General features: G+C 43.1%; 1 protein-coding gene across 14 annotated transcripts in view; it reads left to right on the top strand.

Moving 5' to 3' along the window:
- LOC110502604 (zinc finger MIZ domain-containing protein 1) overlaps positions 1-26,184 on the top strand; it is a 211,382-nt gene that overhangs the window by 172,442 nt on the left and 12,756 nt on the right. For 6 of the 14 annotated variants that reach the window (XM_090217121.1, XM_090217119.1, XM_036960228.2 and 3 more), the window contains 7 exons: positions 20,958-21,102; positions 23,806-23,920; positions 24,449-24,654; positions 24,778-24,982; positions 25,240-25,527; positions 25,763-25,945; positions 26,044-26,100. In XM_090217121.1, coding sequence (XP_090073247.1) covers positions 20,958-21,102; positions 23,806-23,920; positions 24,449-24,654; positions 24,778-24,982; positions 25,240-25,527; positions 25,763-25,945; positions 26,044-26,100 — 1,199 coding nt within the window. Of the gene's footprint in view, positions 1-11,011; positions 11,859-17,836; positions 17,873-20,957; positions 21,103-23,805; positions 23,921-24,448; positions 24,655-24,777; positions 24,983-25,239; positions 25,528-25,762; positions 25,946-26,043; positions 26,101-26,184 lie in introns of those variants that run through there. The other 8 variants (XM_036960226.2, XM_036960222.2, XM_090217120.1 and 5 more) reach the window with 4 other exon arrangements.

Raw genomic sequence — 26,184 nt, 5'->3', positions numbered from 1 at the left:
ATTCTTAAAATAAAGTGGTGATCCTAACTGACCTAAGACAGGGAATTTTTACTTTGATTAAATGTCAGGAATTGTGAAAAACTGAGTCTAAATGTATCTATATGTGTACACACAACAGAATTACATTTCTCCATTTCATCTCTCATGCCTCAGTGCTCATCCGTAGAGAGCATTTCCAAAATCAACTGTTTCTATTCTTTCTTCTCTTGAAATAGTATAATTCCTTAGTGGTTGATCCACCTATTAGAAGAACCCAAGCACACAGACAGACAGGCAGACGTTAGTTTATATGCCTAGGTCTATTCCCTTCACCTGTTTCTGTACTGATGGAATAATGTGACTGTCGTCCAGGGCTCAAGTTGAACTGTGTGGTCTGTCTGACAGTTTAAATCATCTCCAGGCCTTGTGATGGCTCTGGGATCTTGTTGAAAGAATCCAGCCTGGACCTGGGCCTGATGCATCCCAAATGGCCCCCTATGCACTATGGGCCCTGGTCAAAAGTGCTACAGTGAATAAGGCTCCATTTTGGACACAAACTAAAATGTGGGTACAGGCGAATAGGTGGTGGGCTGAAGCCTTAAAACACAAAGTTGATCGATCCCCGTCGAGGGAGGAGCAGATTATTTTGTACATGACAATAAACAATTCTTATGACTATAAGATTTGTTGGCACCTTCATTTCTTGCACATTTTTTCTCATAAAAAATATATTTCAACACATGGCCGCTCAGGCAAATTTGCTAAACAACTAAACTTGGAACCAATCAGAACTCCCATACATACCCCTCTTGATGAAGGCAGCCAATGTACGGCTTCTATCTACGATGTAAACACAGCTTCATGTAACAACACAAGCTGCTGTCTGATGAAGAATAACCAATATAGCTAGCTAGCTCCCCAAATGAAATAAGATAAATATCTGTTTTGAGGGCACTTGAAATATGCAGCATGCAATATGAATTGTCTTGATCATATGAAGAGGTAATTCCATTGATCATTTAGGCAATTTCTTGAACGCTAGCCAATGTTAGTTTGACTAGCCTAGCCAGCTACTGTTAATGTCATTTTGTGTTTCATTAGCTAGCTATCGCTCTGTCAGATAATTCAATTGTTGAATCATGTTTTGGCCTGATTATATTTCTCATTTCAATGATCTAGCTGCAGGCTTAAAATAAATGTTCAATCAGACACTTTGTAAAGAAACCCAAATCAGAGCATGTAGATAGAAAGATGTGTGCCTGTCATGTATGTTAGAATGGAGGTTTAGAAATGACAGTTGCATATCGATATTAGTCATATGGCATAGCCTACATGGACAGTGCCTTCAGAATGTATTCATACCCCTTGATTTATTCCACATTTTGTTGTGTTACAGCCTGACTTCAACATTTTTTTTTGTAACACTTTACTTGACACTTAGTAACACTTTATGATATGGTCATAACCATGTCATAATATGTCATAACAGCTGACATAACTTGTTATAATATGGTCATAACACTGTCATTACCCATATATTTACACCTGATGTGACATATATTGCATTATTTTATGTCTGGTTATGACACCTACATTTCCCTGCCAAGAAGTTTCCTTTCATTCTAAAGCTTGTTTTATTGTTTTATGAAGTCATGTTTTTACACTTTATGACACTATCAAGAAGCATTATGACCACCTGTGTCACTTTACTTGGACTAAGGAAATGCACTTTATGACACTGTCAAGAAGCATTATGACCATCAGAGTCATATAAGCAAGATAGACCTATCACGTACATACCCTTATATCAGTCATCAGTCAAAAAGAGGGTGTCTTGTCCTGCTCCTGAAATCTGCTCCTGCATTCATCCCAGTCATCAGCAACAGGGCATTGGGGTATGTGCATGTCTGACATCAGTGTGTGTGTGCAATTACAATGCTAATTCAACATGGTCAATTTCAGAAAATGTTATAAAACATAAAAATACCGTTGACAAGTAGTCTATGTGTAAGGGTGTGTGTGCTGGTGGCAGGGAAGTCAGGCGCAGGAGATCGAACTTGGTATAAACGGAGCAGTATAATAAGTGCTCAAAAACTCTGAAAACCAAAATATACAAAATAAAACAAGTGGGTACAAAACCCGTGGCACACCAGAACATAATTTACACAATGCTAACAAACAAACACTCACCGACAAGGACAATGAGGGGGAACAGAGGGGTGAATACACGACATGTAATGAATGGGATTGGAACCAGGTGTGATACAAGACAAGACAAAACCAAAGGAAAATGAAAAGAGGATCAGCGATGGCTAGAAGGTCGGCGACTTCGAACGCCGCCCGAACAAGAAGAGGGACAAACTTCGGCGGAAGTCGTGACACTATGGTGTAATAGAATGTTTTGCCTTGTGTGGAAGGGTTTTGTGGATTTGAAAACTCTTATGTAGGTGTCATAACCAGCCATAAAATAACTACCATGGTAGGTTTTGTGAGTTTTGACACTTATGTAGCTGTCATAACCAGCCATAAAATAACCATAAAATAACGCAATACATAACACATCAAGTTGTGACCATATTATGACAGGTTATGACAAGTTATGTCAGCTGTTATGACGTATTGTGACATGGTTATGACCTTGTCTTAAAAAAATTGCACCCATCTACACACAGTACCCCATTATGCCAAAGTGAAACCTTGGTTTTCTCCAGACCTGACTGCCCTTGACCAGCACAAAAACATCCTGTGGCAATCTGCATTAGCATCAAGTAGCCCCTGTGATATGCAACTTTTCAAGTAAGTTAGGAACCAATATACACAGGCAGTTAGGAAAGCTAAGGCTAGCTTTTTCAAGCAGAAATTTGCATCCTGTAGCACAAACTCAAAAAGGTTCTGGGACACAGTAAAGTCCATGGAGAATAAGAGCACCTCCTTCCAGCTGCCCACTGCACTGAGGCTAGGAAACACTGTCACCACTGATACATCCACTATAATTGAGAATTTCAATAAGCATTTTTCTACGGCTGGCCATGCTTTCCACCTGGCTACCCCTACCCCGGTCAACTGCCCTGCACCCCCTACAGCAACTCACCCAAGCCTCCCCATTTCTCCTACACCCAAATCCAGATAGCTGGTGTTCTGAAAGAGATGCAAAATCTGGACCCCTACAAATCAGCATGGCTAGGCAATCTGGACCCTCTCTTTCTAAAATGATCTGCCGAAATTGTTGCAACCCCTATTTACTAGCCTGTTCAACCTCTCTTTCGTATCGTCTGAGATTCCCAAAGATTGGACAGCAGCCGTGGTCATCCCCCTCTTCAAAGGGGGAGACACTCTAGACCTAAACTGCTACAGACCTATATCTATCCTACCCTGCCTTTCTAAGGTCTTCAAAAGCCAAGTTAACAAACAGTTCACCGACCATTTCGAATGCCACCGTACTTCTCCTCTATGCAGTCTGGTTTCCGAGCTGGTCATGGGTACACCTCAGTCATGCTCAAGGTCCTAAACGATATCATAACCACCATCGATAAGAGACAATACTCTGCAGCCGTATTCATCGACCTGGCCAAGGCTTTCAACTCTGTCAATCACCACATTCTTATCGGCAGACTCAACAGCCTTGGTTTCTCAAATGATTGCCTCGCCTGGTTCACCAACTACTTCTCTGATAGAGTTCATTGTGTCAAATCAGAGGGCCTGCTGTCTGGACCTCTGGCAGTCTCTATGGGGGTGCCACAGGGTTCAATTCTCAGGCCGTCTCTCTTCTCTGTATACATCAATGATGTTGCTCTTGCTGCTGGTGATTCTCTGATCCACCTCTACGCAGACGACGCCATTCTGTATACTTCTGGCCCTTCTTTGGACACTGTGTTAACTAACCTCCAGACGAGCTTCAATGCCATACAACTCTCCTTCCGTGGCCTCCAACTACTCTTAAATGCCAGTAAAACTAAATGCATGCTCTTCAACCGATCACTGCCCGCACCTGCCCACCCGTCCAGCATCACTACTCTGGACGGTTCTGACGTAGACTATGTGGACAACTACAAATACCTAGGTGTCTGGTTAGACTGTAAACTCTCCTTCAAACTCACATTAAGCATCTCTAATCAAAATTAAGTCTAGAATCGGCATCCTATTTCGCAACAAAGCATCCTTCACTCATGCTGCCAAACATACCCTTGTAAAACTGACCATCCTACCGATCCTCGACAAAATAGCCTCCGACACTCTACTCAACAAATTGAATGCTTTCTATCGCAATGCCGTCCGTTTTGTCACCAAAGCCCCATATACCACCCACCACTGCGACCTGTACGCTCTTGTTGGCTGGCCCTCGCTTCATACTTGTCGCCAAACCCACTGGCTCCAGGTAATCTACAAGTCTTTGCTAGGTAAAAAAGTATTTAGTCAGCCACCAATTGTGCAAGTTCTCCAATTTAAAAAGATGAGAGAGGCCTGTAGTTTTTGCCCCACTGTTTATATATTTTTTTAAATGGGAGAACCTGCCAGAGGAACAATAGTTTCTGCAAGACTTCACCAATCTGAGATTTATGGAAGAGTGGCCAGACGGAAGCCACTCCTGAGAAAAAGGCACTGGACAGAACGCCTGGAGTTTTCAAAAAGGCACGTGAAAAACTCTGAGAGCATAAGACAAAAAATGATGAGGTCTGATGAGGCAAAAATGTAACTATTTGACCTGAATGCAAAACGCTATGTCTGGAGAAAATTTGCCACAGGTCGTCACCTATCTATCACCATCCCTACCGTGAAGCATTGTGGTGGTAGCATCATGCTATGGGGAAGCTTTTCAGTGGCAGAGACTGGTAAGGATAGAGAGAACAATGAATGGAGCCAAATACAGGCAAATCCTCAATGAGAACCTGCTTCACAGTACAAGCGATCTAAGACTGGGGTCACCATCCGAAGCCTAATTAATAACTTCACCATGCTCAAAGGAATATTCAGCATCGTTGCCCATCTTTGTGAGGTTTTGAAAAACCTCCCTAGTCTTTGTGCTTGAATTTGTTCTTGAAATTCACTACTTGATTGAGGGACCTTACAGATAATTGTATGTGTGGGGTACAGAGATGGGGTTGTCATAAAATGTTAACCACTATTATTGACCACGGAATTAGCACATCTAACTTATTATGTGATTTGTTAAGCACATTTTTACTCCTGAAATTATTTAGACATGCCATAACAAATGGGTTGAATACTTATTGACTCAAGACATTTCAGCTTTTCATTTTTTATTATTTAAAAATCAATTCTACAAACAAAAGTCTACTTTGACATTATGTGTCACGGACATTAGATCGGTGACACAAAATGTCAATTTAATCCAATTTAATCCAATTTTAAATTCAGGCTGTAACACAATTTTGGGGGGGGAAAGTAAAGGGGTGTGAATACTTTCTGAAGGTAATGTATCTGCTCCTGGTAGCTTGCAACAGATCTTCTTGTTGTAACTAGCAAGTTAGCTACATTACTAAGGTTCCTGTGCTCTAAGTTAGGAGTCATTTTACAGCTTAGGTTGATGGTATCACATTTCACTCAACAGTTAGATTGCAGCTTGTCGGACGGAGATTTCTTTCGAGTTGTCACCACCAGCTGTCACCACCACCTGCCTCAGATACAGATTATGTGATTGGTAGACGTAATCAGCAGAGATAGTTCACAAGTTTTGATTGGTTTATAGTTTAGTACTCGGCGGTGTTTGCCTGTTCAGCTAGCGAACATAAAAGTAAATATTTTGAAAACATTTACAAGAATTTACATTGCCAACAAACGGAAATGTGTTCAGAATAAATAAATATACACAATATGTATTAAAAAAAACAACAACAAAAAAACAGCTCCTCCCTCGACAGAGATCGATTATCTCGAAAACTAAAGCGGCCCACCACCTAGAAGGAAAGCTGTTTATGCACAGAGACTAATGGGAGATGTCCTGAAAGGAATTATACATAAGTAGGGAATGAAGAAAGAGAGGGAAGGATGGGAGGGAGGAGAGTTAGGGATGGAGATATGATGCTGGGAGTGAGGGAGGGAGGGAGAGAGAGAGAAACGGAGGGGGAGAGAGAGAGACTGGGAGGGATGGGGAGAGGGAGAGAGAGATGGGAGATGTGATGAAGGCAGATGAGCCTCAGACTGTTCTCACTCAGACAGCCAACATCCATCTTACCTCGGTTGCAAGGACGTCTGTCTGAGGAACCAGACAAGAGGGCGACGGTCGCAGAACACACACAAATACACACAGACACTCTTAAGGCCTCTATGTGAGGCTGGACTAGATGATGCACCAGCCCATCACCAGCACGGCCTGTATGTGTGTGTGTGTGTTTTGTGTGCCTGTGTGCCTGTGTGCACTTGCGTGCAAGTGTGTGTGTGTCTTCGTGCACATAAAGTGCAGCCCCAGCACAATCCCCTGACAGCCAGGCTGGCGACAGAGGGTCCCACATCTGACACCTGAGAGCTCAGAAGGAGAGCAGGAGTCTGAGGTCCACTCTGGCCATCTCTGGGGAGGGGAGGGGCCAGCCTGGTCCTCCAGCTCCGCTCTGTATGCTGATCAATCAAACAGTGACAGGATGGTTATTACAGTGGAGATGTTCAAATGGAAAGAGATTGTCTGTACCCTTATAGGCCAAGTATCCATGAAAATGCTAGATACTTCAAATATTACAAATGTTAACTTTACCTCTGTTTGTAGAGGCTGTATTAGGCCTAATGTAAGCAGCCTGTTTGCCTAGGACTATGTGGCGTGTGTGCATAGTCATATTATTTAGTGTGTACGCCTATGTTTGTGTATGTGTGTGTATGTGTGTGTGTGTGTGTGTGTTTGTGTTTGTGTGTGTGTATATGCGTGTGTGTGGTGGTAAGGATGAGCTGTCTGGGGTTTGTGACCTCTCAGAGTGAGAGATTAACCTGCCGCATTAATCTGCGATTAGTCAGAGAAGAGACTGAGATCCTATTGGGCTAGCATTAGTTTACTGTGAGCGTACAGTACACTCCCCTATGTACTTATTTGGACAGTGTAGCTAAATCTTTTAATTTGTCTCTATACTCCAGCATTTTATATGTTTTATGAGGCAACAGTACAGAATGTCACCTTTTATTTGAGTGTATTTTCATACACATCTGTTTCACTGTTTTGGATATGAAATAACTTTGTATCTATTCCCCCATTTGAAGGTGTCATAAGTATTTGGACAAAAGTTTAGTATGTGGTCCCATATTCATAGCACGCAATGACTACATCAAGCTTGTGACTCTACACATTTGCTGGATGCATTTGCAGTTTGTTGTGGTTGTGTATCAGATTATGTTGTGCCCAATAGAGATGAATGGTAAATAATGTATTGTGTCATTTTGGAGTCATTTTATTGTACATAACAATATAATCTGTTTCTGAACACTATATCAATGTGGATTCTACCATGATTACGGATAATCATGAATGAATCGTGAATAATGATGAGTGAGAAAGTTACAGATGCATAAATATCACACCCCCCCCCCCCCCCCCCCCGAAAAAAAATGCTAACCTCCCCTGTTATTGTAATGGTGAGAGGTTAGCATGTTTTGGGGGCATGATCTTTTGTGCATCTGTAACTTTCTCACTCATCATTATTCACGATTCGTTCATGATCATCTGTAATCATGTTAGCGTCCATATTCTGTACTGTTGACCTCATATGAAATATTTGTTCTCAAATCCACAATGTAGGAGTATAGAGCCAAAAATCTAAGTTTTAACTTCACTGCCCAAATAAATATGTAGGGGAGTGTAGCTGCCTCTATCCACACTGTTGTGATAGAATTAGCTGTTAGCATGGCTAACCCACGCAAAAGGCCACCTTGGTGCCACTTCTATTATTAGCTTTGTGTTTGTTACTGTATCCCAGCCTCATCCCCACAGGAGGCCTTTTGCCTCTTGGTCGTCCATCATTGTAAATAAGAATGTGTTCTTAATTGACTTGCCTAGTTAAATTATGGTTAAATAAAAAAAATAAAAAATATATAAAAGTAATATTGGTTGCTGTGGCTGCATTACTAGCTGCAGTTAGCCTTTAGCTGTTAGCCGATGGCTGTTAGCCGATAGATGCTTGCAGTTGCTGTATCTGGGATTACCCAGCTGCAGTTCGCTGTTAGCCGTTAGCCATGGCTGTGGATTACCTGCAGACTGTTCACTTCCCTGCTGGAGAGTCATTAGATAATGGTTATGCAGCCCTACAAAGACCAGAGCTAACCCTAATCCCATTCCTCACAGGAGAGAGCTAACGTTAGCTCTGAGGTGGAGGATGTGCCTGTTGATGGTAGCCTCAACATATCTTAAAATGATAAAAAAGTTACCTAAAAGGTTAGGTCTTCATAGAAAAAATATATTTATTGGCAATGAACTGTTTCAAAAAGGTAGCCTATTCATCTGACTGACTCATTTGCTAGTTATTTATAGCCTTCCTCAGACATATGCCTACAAGGGGAAGTGGATAGACGTAAGGCCCAGAGCATTATGAGGTGTTTCACATGTAGGTGTTGTACTGTGCAGACCAGTGGATATTTATAGTTACCAAACTAGTTCTTGGTTCCTCTCTAGTGGCAGCAGTCAGTCAATCATTCACCTGTCTCAGATCATGTCCGTCCTTTCCTGAAGCTGTCTCTGTGACATTCAGCAAACACATTAGTGTCCCTCAAAATGACAACGCCGACAGACATTTACACCCCTCGCCCATAATGCTCACTGCTTACATATTTGCATGAAGAAATATTTCCGACAACTCCTTTTTTGAATTCCGGAGAGGGGCGTGTTTGGAGTTGTTCTTGGGTTGATTTCAAGGTGTGACCGAGGAGGATTTTTTTTTTTAATGATGCTTTATGTATTATTTCTTTCAACAAGTCATGGCATAACATGTAGGCTAGTGATTACTACCCTACAGTACAGCAGAATGTCAACAGTGTTTGGTTATTGTTGGCAGAGGATACTAAAGGTCGTAGAAAGATGCAGGATCTTGCTTGTTTTCCCTTAAATTAAAAAACGTATAGTTTCTGGCAAATAAATACAAAGTTATCGGATTGGATTCTATTGAATATTGACTGTTTTGCAATAGAGAAGTATTTAATATCACTCATTCAGGGCTTGAATTTGAAACAGCCATGTGACCTTATTCATATATGTACCACAACGAAACTGCCTTTTGGGTTTAGGGGGAGGGGTAGACTATATGGAGAGAGCAAGAGACTGCATGACTAAGACAAGTGTGCAGTTTTAGTTCCTGCATATCTTGATTTTGCAGTCTGCAGTCTGCAGCCAAGTTAGCCAACAGCGATGCTACTCTCTCTTGATTTTCTTCTGACACATTTGCTACTGAGCGATAGAGCTGTACATACAGCTCAGAGACTGTATAAAGCATTAAAGTGAGGGGATAACTCTCCTCCTGTTTCTCTCTCTGCTGCTTGTCACAAATCTATCACTGTCGTCTCTAAAGTGAAATCGAGAGTGTTGGGAAAAGGTATAACTTGGGACAAATAAGGGAGAGAAGGCTGTTAAGGATGTATTTGTTTGGAGTGGAGGGGAAAGGGAGAAGAGAGTAGAGGAGCGGAGAAGGAGAAGGAGAGAAGTTATAACTTGGATGTGAAGGTACAAAAGAGAGGTAGAGAAAAATAATGTCAATTAACTTGGATGTGAAGGGAATATGGGGACAGAGAGAGTTGGCCAGGGTTCTGTATTAGTTGGGAGTGTCCCTCCACTGACTGTCCCCCTCTCTGATCTCAGACGTAAGAAATGTTGAGCAGGCCAGGCATGGCTGTGTGTGGAGAATGTTGGGCCAGTCAGGCCAGGCAGGACTATGGAATGCTGTTAGCACTGAGTAAATCAACAAAGCATGCTCCCTGGGAAATCTGCTGTCGCACGTCAGGGAAAGCAACAAATGCAGCGTGTCAACAGTGACGGATTGCTTCCAGTGTGAGGCAGGCTGTAACTCACAAGCAAAACATATGCTGTACACACACACAAACACACACTCTCTCTTTCACACACTCACTCGTTCTCTGCTCTCTCCCCCTTCTCTGTAATTTCTCTGTTTCCCTGTAGCTGCGTGAGGCAGTGGTAGTTCTCCTTTTTTAGTTCTCCTTTGTTGAGAGAGAGAGAGAGAGAGAGAGAGAGAGAGAGAGAGAGAGAGAGAGAGAGAGAGAGAGAGAGAGAGAGAGAGAGAGAGAGAGAGAGAGAGAGAGAGAGAGAGAGAGAGAGAGAGAGAGAGAGAGAGAGAGAGAGAGAGAGAGAGAGAGAGAGAGAGAGAGAGAGAGAGAGAGAGAGAGAGAGAGAGAGAGAGAGAGAGAGAGAGAGAGAGAGAGAGAGAGAGAGAGAGAGAGAGAGAGAGAGAGCAGTCCTACTACTGCATTATTAACTGATGTTGCTATAGGGCTATTCATAGTGTGTGTGTGTCTGACACTAAGCTTTGCCTCCTTAAATGAGATGATAATAATGATGAAATCACTTTGCAACATAAAAGTAAACTTTTCAAACTAGTAAAACCCTGAAACAGATAAGTGTTCCGTTTTCAAAGGGTACGGAGGAAAATGTTTATTTTACGTGCTTATGATGTTATAATATTTTACATTAGGTGATTCATTGGTTCACATTTACAGTGAAATGTATTTTAAAAGTCATTTTGCTAATGCCAAAGCTGAACTTCAATAGAACAGTGCTGACTTAGCCGGTGTCTTTTGTGGAGGAAAAGTGCAAAGGGAGGATATCACAGCGTACACACCTTGGGTGAAGAACTGTTTCACATTGCACTTTTCACACAGTGAAATGCTGCATCAGACCTCCGTGTGTCAATGATGGCCCTCTGTAGGCCTGTGCGCCCCCTCTCTCTCTCTCTCTCTCTCGCTCTCTCGCTCACTCTTTCTCTGTTTGTGTCTCCCCCTGTCTCTGATGCATTGGCCTTTGGCCAGGATACTGTCTATCTAGCATGTTAGGTCCCACCCACTTCTGCAAGTCAGAAATATGAGCTGGCTGCGTTTTTTTCTCCTTCCTCCCCGCTAGCTAAGTGTCTGTGTGTCTGAGAGAGAGCAAGAGAGAGTTTGTGTGTGTATATGTACATACGTGCCTGTGTGTGTGTTTGTATGCGCGATTGGAGCTTCAGGGGCAGTGCAATGGATCACTAGTGAATAAAAACAAAGAGGCATAAATAACAGCACCACACGACAGAGGTGAGGAGTCCCTGTTTCTACCCCTCTCATTCTCTGACTCTTTCCTTTTCCCTCACTCTCTTCTCTTCCCTTTCCTCCTCTCCCTTCCCTTTCTCTCTCCCTCCTTTCCTCCCTCCCTCCATCCTGTCATCTGTGGAGCCAGTTGGAGCTGGTAGCAGGTACAGCAGGAGGCAGGAACCCATTACTATGGCGCAAGCTCTCTGATTGGCTGAGCCGGGGAGACCGGGAGACTGCTTCTAAATAATAGATGTGCATTGTGCCGACACTGGACAGGAAGGGGAGAGAGAGAGCGAGAGAGAGAGAGAGAGAAAGAGAAAAAACAGAGGCAGAAGGAAGAGGGAGAGACAACAGGGAGAAAGAGAGAGCAAGGGAGAGAGAGAGCGAGAAAAGGGAGAAAGAGAGACCGAGAAGGGGAGGGGAAACAGAGAGGCAGGGGAAGAGGGAGAGAGACAGCAGGGAGAGAAAAAGCAAAAACAGAGTGAAAGATAAAAGAAAGGGCAGAGGAAAGAGAGTTAAAACAAGGGAGAAATAAAATAAGCTAGAGCGTTGCCATTGGCCTCTGTGGGAGCTTAGCTGTGTTCTGACATCAGAGCCTTCTCTCTCTCCCTGTGCCATGACGACAATGAGATGAGACACACTGGGACTTTTCTTGACTCTGGGTAAGTCTGAGAGCGGTGTGTGAATGTGAGTCCGTGTCCGAATACCCGTATTGAGTATGCTAAAATGCCAGGATGTCATACTAATTTTGCCTTTTCATCTAGTACAATTCGCTACACACTATTGAGGAAGAGAATTGTCTTTCGAGACCCACGTGTCTGACAACAGCTGATAATCAGCTGAGGGGACACTGTACCAAAATGAACGAATGGCGGGAATCAACGCAGTTGCGCATTAGATGATGCATTCTCAGTAGGATAAACCTAGTATGTTGATATTTGTAGCTTACTGCATCGTTGTTCTAAATAGTATGTAGTACGATTAGTAGGGTCATTCCATGAAATTAGTTCCTTTTGCGTCCCTTTGATATTTTGAGTGGAAATTGGGCACAAATATTGCATTTTTTGAAAGCATGTTATATTAAATGAAGCGCCCTTTAATATTGACCACATGGAAAATTCTATAAATCTGATTTTGAATATGAATAACGACTTGCCAAGGTGCCAAAATTCAGCATTTTGACATGTCCCTCTGTGCAACCTCTGTGACTTCTAGGAACCCACTTAACCCCAACATTTCTCCACATTTCACCATCATTGTAAAACCCTAGTTATTTTGTTGTTTTGACACTCATTTCTGAAGACTATTGTTTATTTCATGTTATTCATCATACATTTTAAGGTTAAAAAAACAACAACCTGTTCCTCATTTTAAGGTCAACCCTGTTACGTGAACTGAACTCTTGTTTTAATGTGGTGAAACCACTCCCCTTTTTCAATGTTTTATTCAAAGAAACATTGAATATAATAGTCAAATCCTAGTGTAAAAGCAGGTGAGCTGGTTCTACTCTTTTTGGCCATGTTCTGGTGTTTTGTGGTGGAAAACTGTGCAGGTCGAGCATAACACATCAACCCTGATACCCATAGATAGACAGGCTAGAATAACACATCAACCCTGATACCCATAGATAGACAGGCTAGAATAACACATCAACCCTGATACCCATAGATAGACAGGCTAGAATAACACATCAACCCTGATACCCATAGATAGACAGGCTAGAATAACACATCAACCCTGATACCCATAGATAGACAGGCTAGAATAACACATCAACCCTGATACCCATAGATGGACAGGTTAGAATTACACATCAACCCTGATACCCATAGATAGACAGGCTAGAATAACACATCAACCCTGATACCCATAGATGGACAGGTTAGAATTACACATCAACCCTGATACCCATAGATAGACAGGCTAGAATAACACATCAACCCTGATACCCATAGATAGACAGGCTAGAATAACACATCAACCCTGATACCCATAGATAGACAGGCTAGAATAACACATCAACCCTGATACCCATAGATAGACAGGCTAGAATAACACATCAACCCTGATACCCATAGATAGACAGGCTAGAATAACACGTCAACCCTGATACCCATAGATAGACAGGCTAAAATAACACATCAACCCTGATACCCATAGATAGACTGGCTAGAATAACACGTCAACCCTGATACCCATAGATAGACAGGCTAGAATAACACATCAACCCTGATACCCATAGATAGACAGGCTAGAATAACACGTCAACCCTGATACCCATAGATAGACAGGCTAGAATAACACATCAACCCTGATACCCATAGATAGACAGGCTAGAATAACACGTCAACCCTGATACCCATAGATAGACAGGCTAGAATAACACGTCAACCCTGATACCCATAGATAGACTGGCTAGAATAACACGTCAACCCTGATACCCATAGATAGACAGGCTAGAATAACACATCAACCCTGATACCCATAGATAGACAGGCTAGAATAACACATCAACCCTGATACCCATAGATAGACAGGCTAGAATAACACATCAACCCTGATACCCATAGATAGACAGGCTAGAATAACACGTCAACCCTGATACCCATAGATAGACAGGCTAGAATAACACGTCAACCCTGATACCCATAGATAGACAGGCTAGAATAACACGTCAACCCTGATACCCATAGATAGACAGGCTAGAATAACACGTCCACCCTGTTACCCATAGATAGACAGGCTAGAATAACACATCAACCCTGATACCCATAGATAGACAGGCTAGAATAACACGTCAACCCTGATACCCATAGATAGACAGGCTAGAATAACACGTCAACCCTGATACCCATAGATAGACAGGCTAGAATAACACGTCAACCCTGATACCCATAGATAGACAGGCTAGAATAACACGTCAACCCTGATACCCATAGATAGACAGGCTAGAATAACACATCAACCCTGATACCCATAGATAGACAGGCTAGAATAACACATCAACCCTGATACCCATAGATAGACAGGCTAGAATAACACATCAACCCTGATACCCATAGATAGACAGGCTAGAATAACACGTCAACCCTGATACCCATAGATAGACAGGCTAGAATAACACGTCAACCCTGATACCCAGGCTAGAAATGTTTAGTGAAGCTTGCATTCAATTGCCCCTCCCTGTTGCACACAACAAGCTTCCATTCCCTCTGTCACAGGGGGATTTATGGCTGATTTAAGATGAAATCGTCAACCATGTTACAGACAGCCCCGTTACAGTCAGCCCTGTTAAGTTATTTAGCACTTAATAAGCACCTTTTTTTTATTTTTTTTATTTAACATTAGATGAGAAGTGTTTTTTTTTATTAAGTTGAACATGTGCTCTCGGCAGAATATAAAAATTTGGTGAAATAACACTTTTTTTCACCAAGTTACACTACTCAAAAGGCACCTAATTAGTGGAACGACCCAGTACACAGGATGGAGTTTAGGTAAGTAGTAGACAAGCCAGATTTCGGACATGGCCTGTGTGTGTGTGTGCACCACGTGTGAGCGTATCTGTGAGTTGAGCTGTCTGCTTGAAGAGACATCAGAAGGTGTTTGGATGTGTTCATGGTTCTGTGATGTGTGTGTTTGCGTGTGTGCATCTGAGATTATTATGAGTGTGTATGCATGTGTGTGTCAGGCAATCCCAGTCTGGCTTTGGGTTTAAATAGGGTCCCCTGCTGTGGCTCGAGATAAAAGGAGGGTTTTCGTGTCTGAAAGCATGGAAAGACTTAGAATGGAAGTGCCTGATGGCTTCATTGATGGGGAAACTTTGGAATTAGATTTTCTCTCTCCATGTTTTACAACTCAGAACTTGCATGTTTGTTTCCACTACTATAAATGCAACAATGTAAAATCTTAAAGCACTGCAATATGAGTGTGATTCATTATATAAGATTATGATAAATGTAGACCTGTACAGTATATCTATGTCTTGGAGTGGTTCCAGGGGACTATGTCTTGGAGTGGTTCCAGGGGACTATGTCTTGGAGTGGTTCCAGGGGACTATGTCTTGGAGTGGTTCCAGGGGACTATGTCTTGGAGTGGTTCCAGGGGACTATGTCTTGGAGTGGTTCCAGGGGACTATGTCTTGGAGTGGTTCCAGGGGACTATGTCTTGGAGTGGTTCCAGGGGACTGTGTCTTGGAGTGGTTCCAAGGGACTATGTCTTGGAGTGGTTCCAAGGGACTATGTCTTGGAGTGGTTCCAAGGGACTATGTCTTGGAGTGTTTCCAAGGGACTATGTCTTGGAGTGGTTCCAAGGGACTATGTCTTGGAGTGGTTCCAAGGGACTATGTCTTGGAGTGGTTCCAAGGGACTGTGTCTTGGAGTGGTTCCAAGGGACTATGTCTTGGAGTGGTTCCAAGGGACTATGTCTTGGAGTGGTTCCAAGGGACTGTGTCTTGGAGTGGTTCCAAGGGACTGTGTCTTGGAGTGTTTCCAAGGGACTGTGTCTTGGAGCATGACTGCAGCCTAGCAGCACTGCACGGGACAGACAGAGACATATCAGCTGACCAGGGCTTGACCTACTGGGGCCACAGTTTGACTCACTGACCTGAGCTCTGCTTCAGAGAGACTGTCTGATTGTCCAGTAAGATTGTGTAGTACTGGCTGATTGTCCAGTAAGATTGTGTAGTACTGGCTGCTTGTCCAGTAAGATTGTGTAGTACTGGCTGATTGTCCAGTAAGATTGTGTAGTACTGGCTGCTTGTCCAGTAAGATTGTGTAGTACTGGCTGATTGTCCAGTAAGATTGTGTAGTACTGGCTGCTTGTCCAGTAAGATTGTGTAGTACTGGCTGCTCGTCCAGTAAGATTGTGTAGTACTGGCTGCTCGTCCAGTAAGATTGTGTAGTATTGGCTGCTCGTCCAGTCAGATTGTGTAGTACTGGCTGCCCGTACAGTAAGATTGCGTAGTACTGGCTGCCCGTACAGTAAGATTGTGTAGTACTGGCTGCTCGTCCAGTAAGATTGCGTAGTACTGGCTGCTCGTACAGTAAGATTGCGTAGTACTGGCTGCCCGTCCAGTAAGATTGCGTAGTACTGGCTGCCCGTCCAGTAAGATTGTGTAGTACTGGCTGCTCGTCCAGTAAGATTGCGTAGTACTGGCTGCTCGTACAGTAAGATTGCGTAGTACTGGCTGCATGTCCAGTAAGATTGTGTAGTACTGGGAGGACAGTGGGGGATTCATTAAGACACACAGAGTGCAGTCCCCAGTGAACACTGTTGATCTGTTGAGCTGCACTGTTGTTTGTTTCCTGTACATCTAATGTGCTCTATGTCTAACCACTGCAACCACCAGCATCCTCACAGCTAGTTTGTGTGGCCACCCTGTTTCCTCTTCTGTAAGAAGCCTAGGCCGCTGACTTAAAGGGTTACTTCGGGATTTTGGCAATGGGGCCCTTTATCTACTTCCCCAGAGTCAAATGAACTCGTGGATACCATTTTTATGTCTACGTGCAGTCTGAGGGAAGTCGCTAAATTGCACTAGCACAATTGCTTACTAGTGCCTTACTAGTGTTAGCGCAATGACTGGAAGTCATTGTGCTAATGTTAGTTAGTATTGACTCGCAAAACTACCTCTAATTTCCTTAACATAAAAATGGTATCCACAAGTTCATCTGTCATTGCCAAAATCCCATAGTATCCCTTTAGCCTCAGGATATTGTAAATCTTATCCATCTAATGTGTTCTAACCACTGAAACCTCCCGGATCCTCACAGCTAGTGCACGTATGTGTGAGTCTAAAGTTACTGTGCTGTGAAAATGCTATAGTGCAGATGGGAAGGTCCTGACCCCAGGGTTAGTGATTGGATAAGGACATACTTCTAATCATAGCGTATCATGGGTAATTCCTGGCAAAGCATCATATGTCAGTCTCTTAACAGTCTGAATGCAGGTCAGATACTGTACACAGGTCATGACCCCTATGCCTTCACTCTAGGCTACATTGCAATCTGGAAACTAGCGTGATGTAATCCTATCTGTGTGCCCTCTAAAGAATGAAAACTGTACTGTGTTGAAGTCAACCAGAATAAATGTGCATGTATTTTTATTTTTCTACTTAGGGCATCATCCATCATGGCTCTCCACTTCTCTACATATATCTTTGTGTGGTCAATGAAGCATTTCAGACAAATATATTGACTTGGTAGGACTAACAGAACTCTTCATCTCTTATCACTACAGAACTATGACTTTAAACTTCTTTGCCTTTTTAAAGAGCATAGTGCATGGCTATCCATCTCTCTGGATCTCTTTGTCAGTCAATTATTCATATCAAATGCATATAAAGCAAATATATATATCTATGTAGTCTGACCCTATAGGGTGGAAGGGTAGGCTCTCTGCGAGTGATTGGCTTAAATGAGCCTGCGTTTATTTTTTTCTTAGGCGGGCCTAACATCTGTTTTGTGTGTGTGTTTACTTTGAGCCTCGATTGTTTGTGGATTTGGTGGCAGTGCCACACACATAGGGATACAAGACACAGAAATTGCAGACTGCACGTTTAACTTGACTGTTGCTGCTGCATTTTGTGTTTTGTTCGTGATTAACCCCTCCCTCCCCAGTAAAATGTGTAATTTGAACCCTACAGAAACCAACACCTGCAGGAGATGTCAGAGTGACTCAGGTAGCTAACCTCGCTCCATCCCTCCCTCCATCCATCCCTCTCTGGCTCCAGCATCCAACCGCTTATCGTTACTCCACCTCCACCCCTCCATCTGTATGCTCCGTATGCTCACAGAGACCAAATCAAACTCGCACTATGAGAAAACCTGAACAGTTGTGTTTCAGTAAACAAATCAAAAACAGACAGTTGATAAAATGAATGTGATTATTTACCCTGTGCTGGTTTTTCCTGCAGTGTGGTTTTGATTGAATCTGCCCCAGAGTCATGGAGAGGGATTATAAACCCATTGGATGTGCTTCTGGTTGGGCAGAGGCTCTCAGAGAGAGTGGAGGGTCATTAGCTGGGAAGGATATCATTGGCTGCTAAATGGGTTCCATTACGGTTTTGCAGAAGCATGACTTTGTCTGCATCTCGAATGGCACCCGATTCCCTTTTAAGGGCACTATTTTTGACAAAAGTAGTGCACTATATAGGGAATAGGGTTCCATTTTGGATGCAGACTTTTTGATTTCAAGAGGATTAGATGTCCTCTCTCCATATTTCTTATTTTACACACATTATCCTGCCCACATTACACAGCATACTGGCTGGGGCTTTATATAGATTATGATTTCATAGAAATAGCATTTTTTGTCTTGTATCACACGTTGTATGTGTATAGGCTTCTGACAATGCGTGTATTCGGCGTCCAATGTACGGTTTTCATGTTCTGAGAAAGTGTACTGTCTCATATCTGTGTGTACTATGTAGTACTACCTCTATCTGTAGTGTACTGTATGTGAGCTGATCTGCATGTGTGTCTATATCAGAGTGTTGTGAGTATTGTGGGCTGCACAGTCAAGCCTGTAATATAGGCTAGTCTGTGACATCACTGCTTTCTGCATTCATCCATACTGTACGTTCAGTGGAAATGTGTGGTCTGGTCTTTCAAACTTGCTGTTTATCATGTACAAGTGCTGAGACATTGCAGTGTCAACAACAGAGAGAAAGATATAATGATGTCGTCATGTGGACTGTACCTTTAACTGTAGAAGAGGAGAATATCCACTAGCTAAATTACCTGAGTCATCCAGCCTGTGTGAACAGCAGGAAGTGTAACCCGGGGCAACAGGCTGCTGTTTCCATTAACTAATGATAGAGGGCAAGTCCTCCATTACAAGGAAACTCCGAATGCTAATTACTGTAGAACAGAGGGAGAAAGAAAGAGACAGAGTGAGAGAGAGTGAGGATACTAGCAGAGTACTTAACCCTTCCGTGACTACTTTTGACCAGAACTCTATGGGTGTAAATAGCAGTTTGCCAGGTCTTGCGACAGGCTGGGCGTGCGGAGGGAGGACGGAGGTGGTGATTAAGTGGGGAGATAAGCTCTCTGTAATGGCAGGGTGGAATAATTCCACTTTAAGTAGGAGGGCTGAGTCTCTCCTCCCTCTGGCTCTGGCAGAAACCTGCTGGGAGCCTGAGACTGACTTCTCAGAGATTGGCTCAATGTGGCTCAGTCTGCTCTGCTGTGGTCAACTCTCCTCTTCTCATTTCTTCTCTTCTCTCTCCTCTCCTTTATGCATGGCTCAATTAAGGCTTTGCTGTTTGATCTCAAACACCTTTTGAGCTTATTTTCTGTGTTAAGATGTTAGACATTAAGTCCATAACTCTGCTTATGTACAGTGCATCACACACCATTCATAATGATGTTTGCCTGCAGCCTGATGGAGCAGACAGTTGAAGATGACTGAGAACGCTGAGCAATCTGATTAGTCATTGGGGACGAGGGGAGGAAGAGGGGGTGAAAGAAAGAGGAGGGGAGAGGACGGGTATACGCTCTAACCCATATCCATCTCTCTCTCTTTCTCTCTCTCTGTCTCCATCTCTCCATCTCCATCTCTCCCTCTCTCTCTTTTCCCACCCCCCTCTCTCTCGCTCTGCATGTTACCATTCCTCTTCAGAAAGCCAGAGGACTCTCTTCTAGAGCGATCAGAGCTGATGTACTGCAGATAAACACTGTGTGATTCATTCCATCAGTCACTGAGATCTCCACTGGCAAACAGACAGCAACAGACAGGCTGGGATTACTGTGTTAGGGTGCCTCAATGTGGCAGGAGGCAGAACTGCAGTCCAACTTGAAGAGTGAGAGGCAGCACTCAAATGTAGTGGGCAGAACATAGTCAGAGAGTTGAGGAATCAATTGAGATAGTTTAGATGAATAGTTCTGATCAAGCATTTTTGATGGGCAATTGTTTGTTTGTTTTTCTGATGGCAGAAGTGGCTGTGGAGACTTTCAGAGTCCAAATCATTTTGCTGAAGTAGTCAGGAAAACAATATCATAGGATCCTAATGTTTGGTAATAGAAACTGACTTACTTCAAACTGACTTATTGGAGACATACTAAAGACTGTTTTAGCAGACCGACAGACTGTAGTTAAAGTGTAAAGTTGTATATGTAGACTGACGTGTGTGTGTTTCCTACATTATTAGACTGGCACGTGTGTGTGTGTGTGTGTGTGTGTGTGTGTGTGTGTGTGTGTGTGTGTGTGTGTTCACTACATTATTAGACTGACACATGAGTGTGTGTGTGTGTGTTTCCTACGTGATTAGGCTCACACATGAGTGTGTGTGTTTCCTACATTATTAGACTGACACGTGTGTGTGTGTGCTTCCTACATTATTAGACTGACACGTGTGTGTGTGTGTGTGTGTTTCCTACATTTTTAGACTGACACGTGTGTGTGTGGTTCCTACATTATTAGACTGGCACGTGTGTGTGTGTGTGTGTGTGTGTGTGTGTGTGTGTGTGTGTGTGTGTGTGTGTGTGTGTGTGTGTGTGTGTGTGTGTGTGTTTCCTACATTATTAGACTGACACACGTGTGTGTGTGTGTGTGTGTGTGTGTGTGCGTGCGTGCGTGCGTGTGTGTGTTTCTTACGTTATTAGACTGACACACGTGTGTGTGTGTTTCCTACGTTATTAGACTGACACATGAGTGTGTGTGTGTGTGTGTTTCCTACGTTATTAGGCTGACACGTGAGTGTGTGTGTGTGTTTCCTACGTTATTAGACTGACACATGAGTGTGTGTGTGTTTTTCTTTCCCGTAGCCCTGCTGTCATCGTGGTGCGAGGAGCTGGGTCGCCTCCTGCTGTTGCGTCACCAGAAGAGCAGACAGAACGAGTCCCCTCAGGGCAAAGTCCCCATGCAGCCCAGCATAAACACCATGAAACCCCCTGGAGGACTCTCACATGGGTCAGTGTGTGTTTCTGTGTCCCCTCCGTCCGTCTGTCAGTGTGTACTTTGCTGCATATGTTTTCTGTTTTACACAAAAGCAGACATTGTCACTTTCATTTTCACTTACACAACAGGTGTGAACATGTCATTTAAACACACACTCCCTCATTGGTTCCCTGGTTTAAACTGGATCGTTCATGTTCATTTTAACAATGTTTACCTAAATCTCAGTTTCCTCCCCCCTCAAAGTAAGCTATATAAATCATGCCCTATGTTCTATTTAACCTAGAATATCCTCCTTCCAGTCCATTCTCAAATAAATACATGTACTGAGTTTTTCTCTTCATGAAAGTGAGCTAAGACAAGCTTAGCAGAGCTAGCTTGGAGGATAGGAACAGACATACACGCTAGGGCTGAGAATTGCTAGGGATCTCACAAAACGATATAATCACAATACTTAGGTGCTGATACTGTATTGCGATTCTCTCATGATTCAATGTGCACTGCGATTTGATGTTCCAAACATATTGCTCACGGTATGTCTGCTGCAGAGGGACAAGCGAGAGCCATGAGAACACGGGTTTTGATCGGTCACGGAAATACAAGTGGAGATCAAGCTATGAAAGAAAATGACTGGTGTTTTAGTGCAGGTGCAGCCAACTAGCACAACAATTATTTTGCGATATTGTCAAAATACGATATATCATAAAAAATGGCGGCAGGTAGCCTAGCGGTTAGAGTGTTGGACTTGTAACCAAAAGATCGAATCTTTTCGTTCTGTGCTTGCCCCAATTCCAAACCTGGCTGCCACAATTCTGCTCTGCGCTGGGCATCTTGGGAGGTGTTCTACCTCCTTGAAGATACTAGTATATTGGGTCCCTTCCAACACCACAGCTATGTGTGTGTGTGTGTGTGTGAAAACATACTCCGTCTGTCTCTCCCCATAGAGTTTAGTTTGGTTCTTCATATTCTAGCCTCCGATTTGTTTGGAGTTTTAATGGCAAATGTTCAAAATAACATAAATGTGGCCAAAGGATTCCAAGGATTATGAGCACATTTCACATTCTGGGTGGATATGCAATCCTCTGTTGTGTTATGTACTTGGCCAAATGAAATCCACGGCGTGCGTGCGTGGGTGAAACGATCACTGATCGCCGGAATTTTGCTGATATTACTCATTACGATAAACAGCCTATACTAGAGAAATGTGAAGATTGAGCTGAAATAAGTTTGTTAATATAGGTGATTGTTAATTGGACAATCGATGGCTACAACCATCAAACTAGAAGTGGTAGTTTAAAGGTCCAATGCAGCTGTTTTTATCTCAATTTCAATTTCATTTTCTGGATAACAATCAAGTATCTTACTGTGATTGTTTTCAATAAAAAATGGTCAAAGAGAAACAAAAATAGCTTCTTAGCAAAGAGCAGTGTCCCAAGCAAGAATTTTGCTAGGACTGTCTGGGTGTGGTCTGAGTGGGAGGGGAAAACTGAAAATGACATTTTATTGGCAGTGATGGGAAAAGTACTCAATTGTCATACTTGAGTAAAAGTAAAGATACCTTAATAAAAAAAAGACTAAAGTGAAAGTCACCCAGTAAAATACTACTTGAGTAAAAGTCTAAAAGTATTTGGTTTAAAAAAATACTTAAGTATCAAAAATAAATGGAATTGATCAAATGTACTTAAGTATCAAAAGTAAAAGTATAAACTATTTAAAAGTCCTTATATTAAGCAAACCAGACGGCACAATTGGCGGATAGTCAGGGCCACACTCCAACACTCAGACATAATTTACAAACGAAGCGTTTGTGTTTAGTGAGTCCGTCAGATCAGAGGCAGTAGGGATGACCAGGGATGCTCTCTTGGTAAGTGTGTGTTCCAGTCAAAATGTAACCAGTACTTTTGGGTGTCAGGAAAAATGTATGGAGTAAAAAGTACTTATTTTCTTTAGGAATGTAGTGAAGTCAAAGTAAAAGTTGTCAAAAATATACATAGTAAAGTAAAGTACAGATATCCCCCCCCCAAAATACTTGGTACTTTAAAGTATTTTTACTTGAGTACTTTACCACACTGGTTATTGGCAGAGAGGTGTGGTACTCTCTCTTATTGATCTATTAACTCATTTACTGCATGGTGATGTCACCATGGCATGCCAAATCCTATTTAGAATTCTAATTCCTAATTCACTGGCCAAAATTCCATTCCACCAAAACAGGCTGAAATTTCAGGCGGTCTTTTCAAACAGCTCTTACACTAAAAGGGAATGATCATAATTTCCACAATTTCACAGTATTATTCCAACCTCATAGTGTGGAAATATTTATAAAACACAAGAAAATGTAGTTTTTGTCTGGAGGGCTTTAAAGGATCATTACAAAAAAATATGGTGCACATCAATGTTATACACTTATATTTATATTTATTGTTATCACATCAATGTTATACACTTATATTTATATTTATTGTTATCACATCAATGTTATACACTTATATTTATATTTATTGTTATCACATCAATGTTATACACTTATATTTATATTTATTGTTATCACATCAATGTTATACACTTATATTTATATTTATTGTTATCACATCAATGTTATAAACGTATCATTATATTTATTGTTATCACATCAATTCAGGCTATATATCGCGGTATGGATTTTTGTCCATATTGCCTATCTCTCGGGTAATGTGTGTGTTCGTATTTGTTCTGTAGTGATGGGTCATTTGCCTACGACTCAGTTCCATGGCAACAGAACACCAACCAGCCCCCGGGGTCATTGTCTGTTGTTACCACCGTGTGGGGTGTGACCAACACGTCACAGAGTCAGGTGAGACACACAACACACACACACTTCAGTACACACTATTTGATGTTTTCGACACACAACACACGCTCGTATACCTTTGTATTGAGTCTAGTAATTGAACTACCGACGACAACCGACGACAGACCCTGAATTCCAAATCTCCTTAGGCACTTTGTGTAGATCTGAGATGATTGGATAGGTGTAATATGGCAGTAGTTCCATCTTGCCCTCTGATTGGACCTGGTGGAATCATCACCATATTGCTTTTACCTAGACATTCCTCTCAGATTGACAAAAGCTCCCAGGGGAGGCTAGGGGTTAATTGGAATTCTGATGTTGGTTGAAATATGGTACGCTGTGTGTGTATCACCAAAAGCTAGGCTTATATCAAAGATCTCTTTTTGAAGTCCCACACAGTGAGTTGGCATCATAGAATGACATATTAGGATCTCTGTGCTTGACCTAACACTGTTTGCTGTGTCTAATCAAAAATATATCAATGATCAGTTGTTAGTGAGATGATTTGACATATGACCTTTCTTCACCCAGGTGTTGGCCAACAGCTCCAGCCATATGAACCCAGGTGGTAACCCCATGGGCCAGGGTATGTCTGGGGGTCCGGCAGGCCTCAACTCCCCCCAGTTTCCTGGCCAGCAGCAGCAGTTCCCAGCCAAGGGAGGCCAGGGTCAGGGCTACATGCAGCAGGGGATGTATGGCAGGCAGGGATACCCCGGTGGAGGGGGCTACAGCGGGAGGTAAGAGGTCATACACACACATGAATGAAGTTGAGACGGACACATTCTCTATCTCACTCTTACTCTATTCTTTTAACACATACAGTATGCACAGCTCTAATTCATGTTGTTTCCGTTATATAGTTACCCAGGTGGTCCTAACACTCCCCCAGGGGGGATGGGCATGCCTCAACACTCCCGCCAGCCTGGCGACTTCACCCAACCAGCAGCTGCTGCTGCTGCCGCTGCTGTTGCCGCCGCCGCTGCTACGGCAACCGCCACAGCAACTGCTACCGTGGCAGCCATGCAGCAGGAGACACAGAACAAAGAGATTAACCAGTATGGACAGGTATGGACACGTCACGCATGTACAAACACTGTTATCATAACACGCACACAAACACACCATTGCCATAATACAGGTTGCTAAAAGTTAGAAACAAATGTAGTTACTTACCTATAATATCTTGTTTTGGGCCTCAGGAAAACCAGATACTACGACATACATTGTACACTAAATACAGACTAAAACCATGGAGTCAAACCTGCAGCGTCATACTAAACTGTAACTCTTTGTCCTTTCTTCCTCCTTTATGTTTCGTCCAGATGTGTTCCTCCTTCCAGATGGGCCCAGGCCAGGCCTACAACAACCAGTTCATGAACCAGCCCGGCTCCAGAGGGCCCCCTGGAGGCATGAACCCAGGCAACATGGGCCAGGCCATGAACAACCCGAGCATGGGTGGGCCTACCATGGGCATGAACCAAACTCAATCCCCAGGCATGGGGCCTTTCGGGGCCCATGGCCAGAGGATGCCCCAGCAGGGCTACGGAGGACCTGGAGGCCCCAGGCAGGCCATGCCTATGCAGGGCATGAAGAGGCCCTATCCTGGGGAGGTGAGTTGGATGGTGTGTGTGGGGGAGGGATATGTGTGTGTTTAGGGTGGGGGGGGTGTATGTTTCCTTTGAGTATTATATTCTCATAGTACCTCCCAACATGCAGTGCATGCCTTTCTTACAAATGTTAATAGAATAATTAAGTTGCTGATTGATCCTCTCTCTCCCTCCCTCTCCCTCTCTCTCTCTCTCTCTCTCTCCCTCTCTCTCTCTCTCTCTCTCTCTTCCCTTACAGCCAAACTACGTGGGGCAGCAGTATGCTCCTAACGGTCAGTTCCCTCCCCAGCAGAGTCAATACCCCACCTCTAACCCATCCAGGCCAATGCCCTCCCCAAACTACCCCGGCCAGAGGATGCCCGGGGGGCAGGGGCAAGGCCAGTACCACCCGCAAGGCATGCCCATGGGACAGTACTATAGGGTGAGAGCTCCCTCACACTAACATAACCATTTTACCATTTACTCCTGCTCCCATTGTGCAGCTGTACATTTAACCATTGATGTCTGTTCCATTCACAGCAAGAGCCATTCAACGGTCAGAACAGAGGTGGATACTCATATAGCCAAGGCAACGGGGTATGTGCCCTCCTTTTTTATCCTTTGTCTAAGCAAATGTAGATGCCAACAGAGTTCTTTGAATTCTCTATCTCTCATGGTTTT

Source organism: Oncorhynchus mykiss, chromosome 23, assembly GCF_057628025.1.
Source record: "Oncorhynchus mykiss isolate SJ-2025 chromosome 23, ASM5762802v1, whole genome shotgun sequence".
Lineage (NCBI taxonomy): Eukaryota > Metazoa > Chordata > Actinopteri > Salmoniformes > Salmonidae > Oncorhynchus > Oncorhynchus mykiss.
The sequence above is the reverse complement of the archived record's forward strand: the minus strand, read 5'-3'. Positions and strand labels throughout refer to the sequence as shown.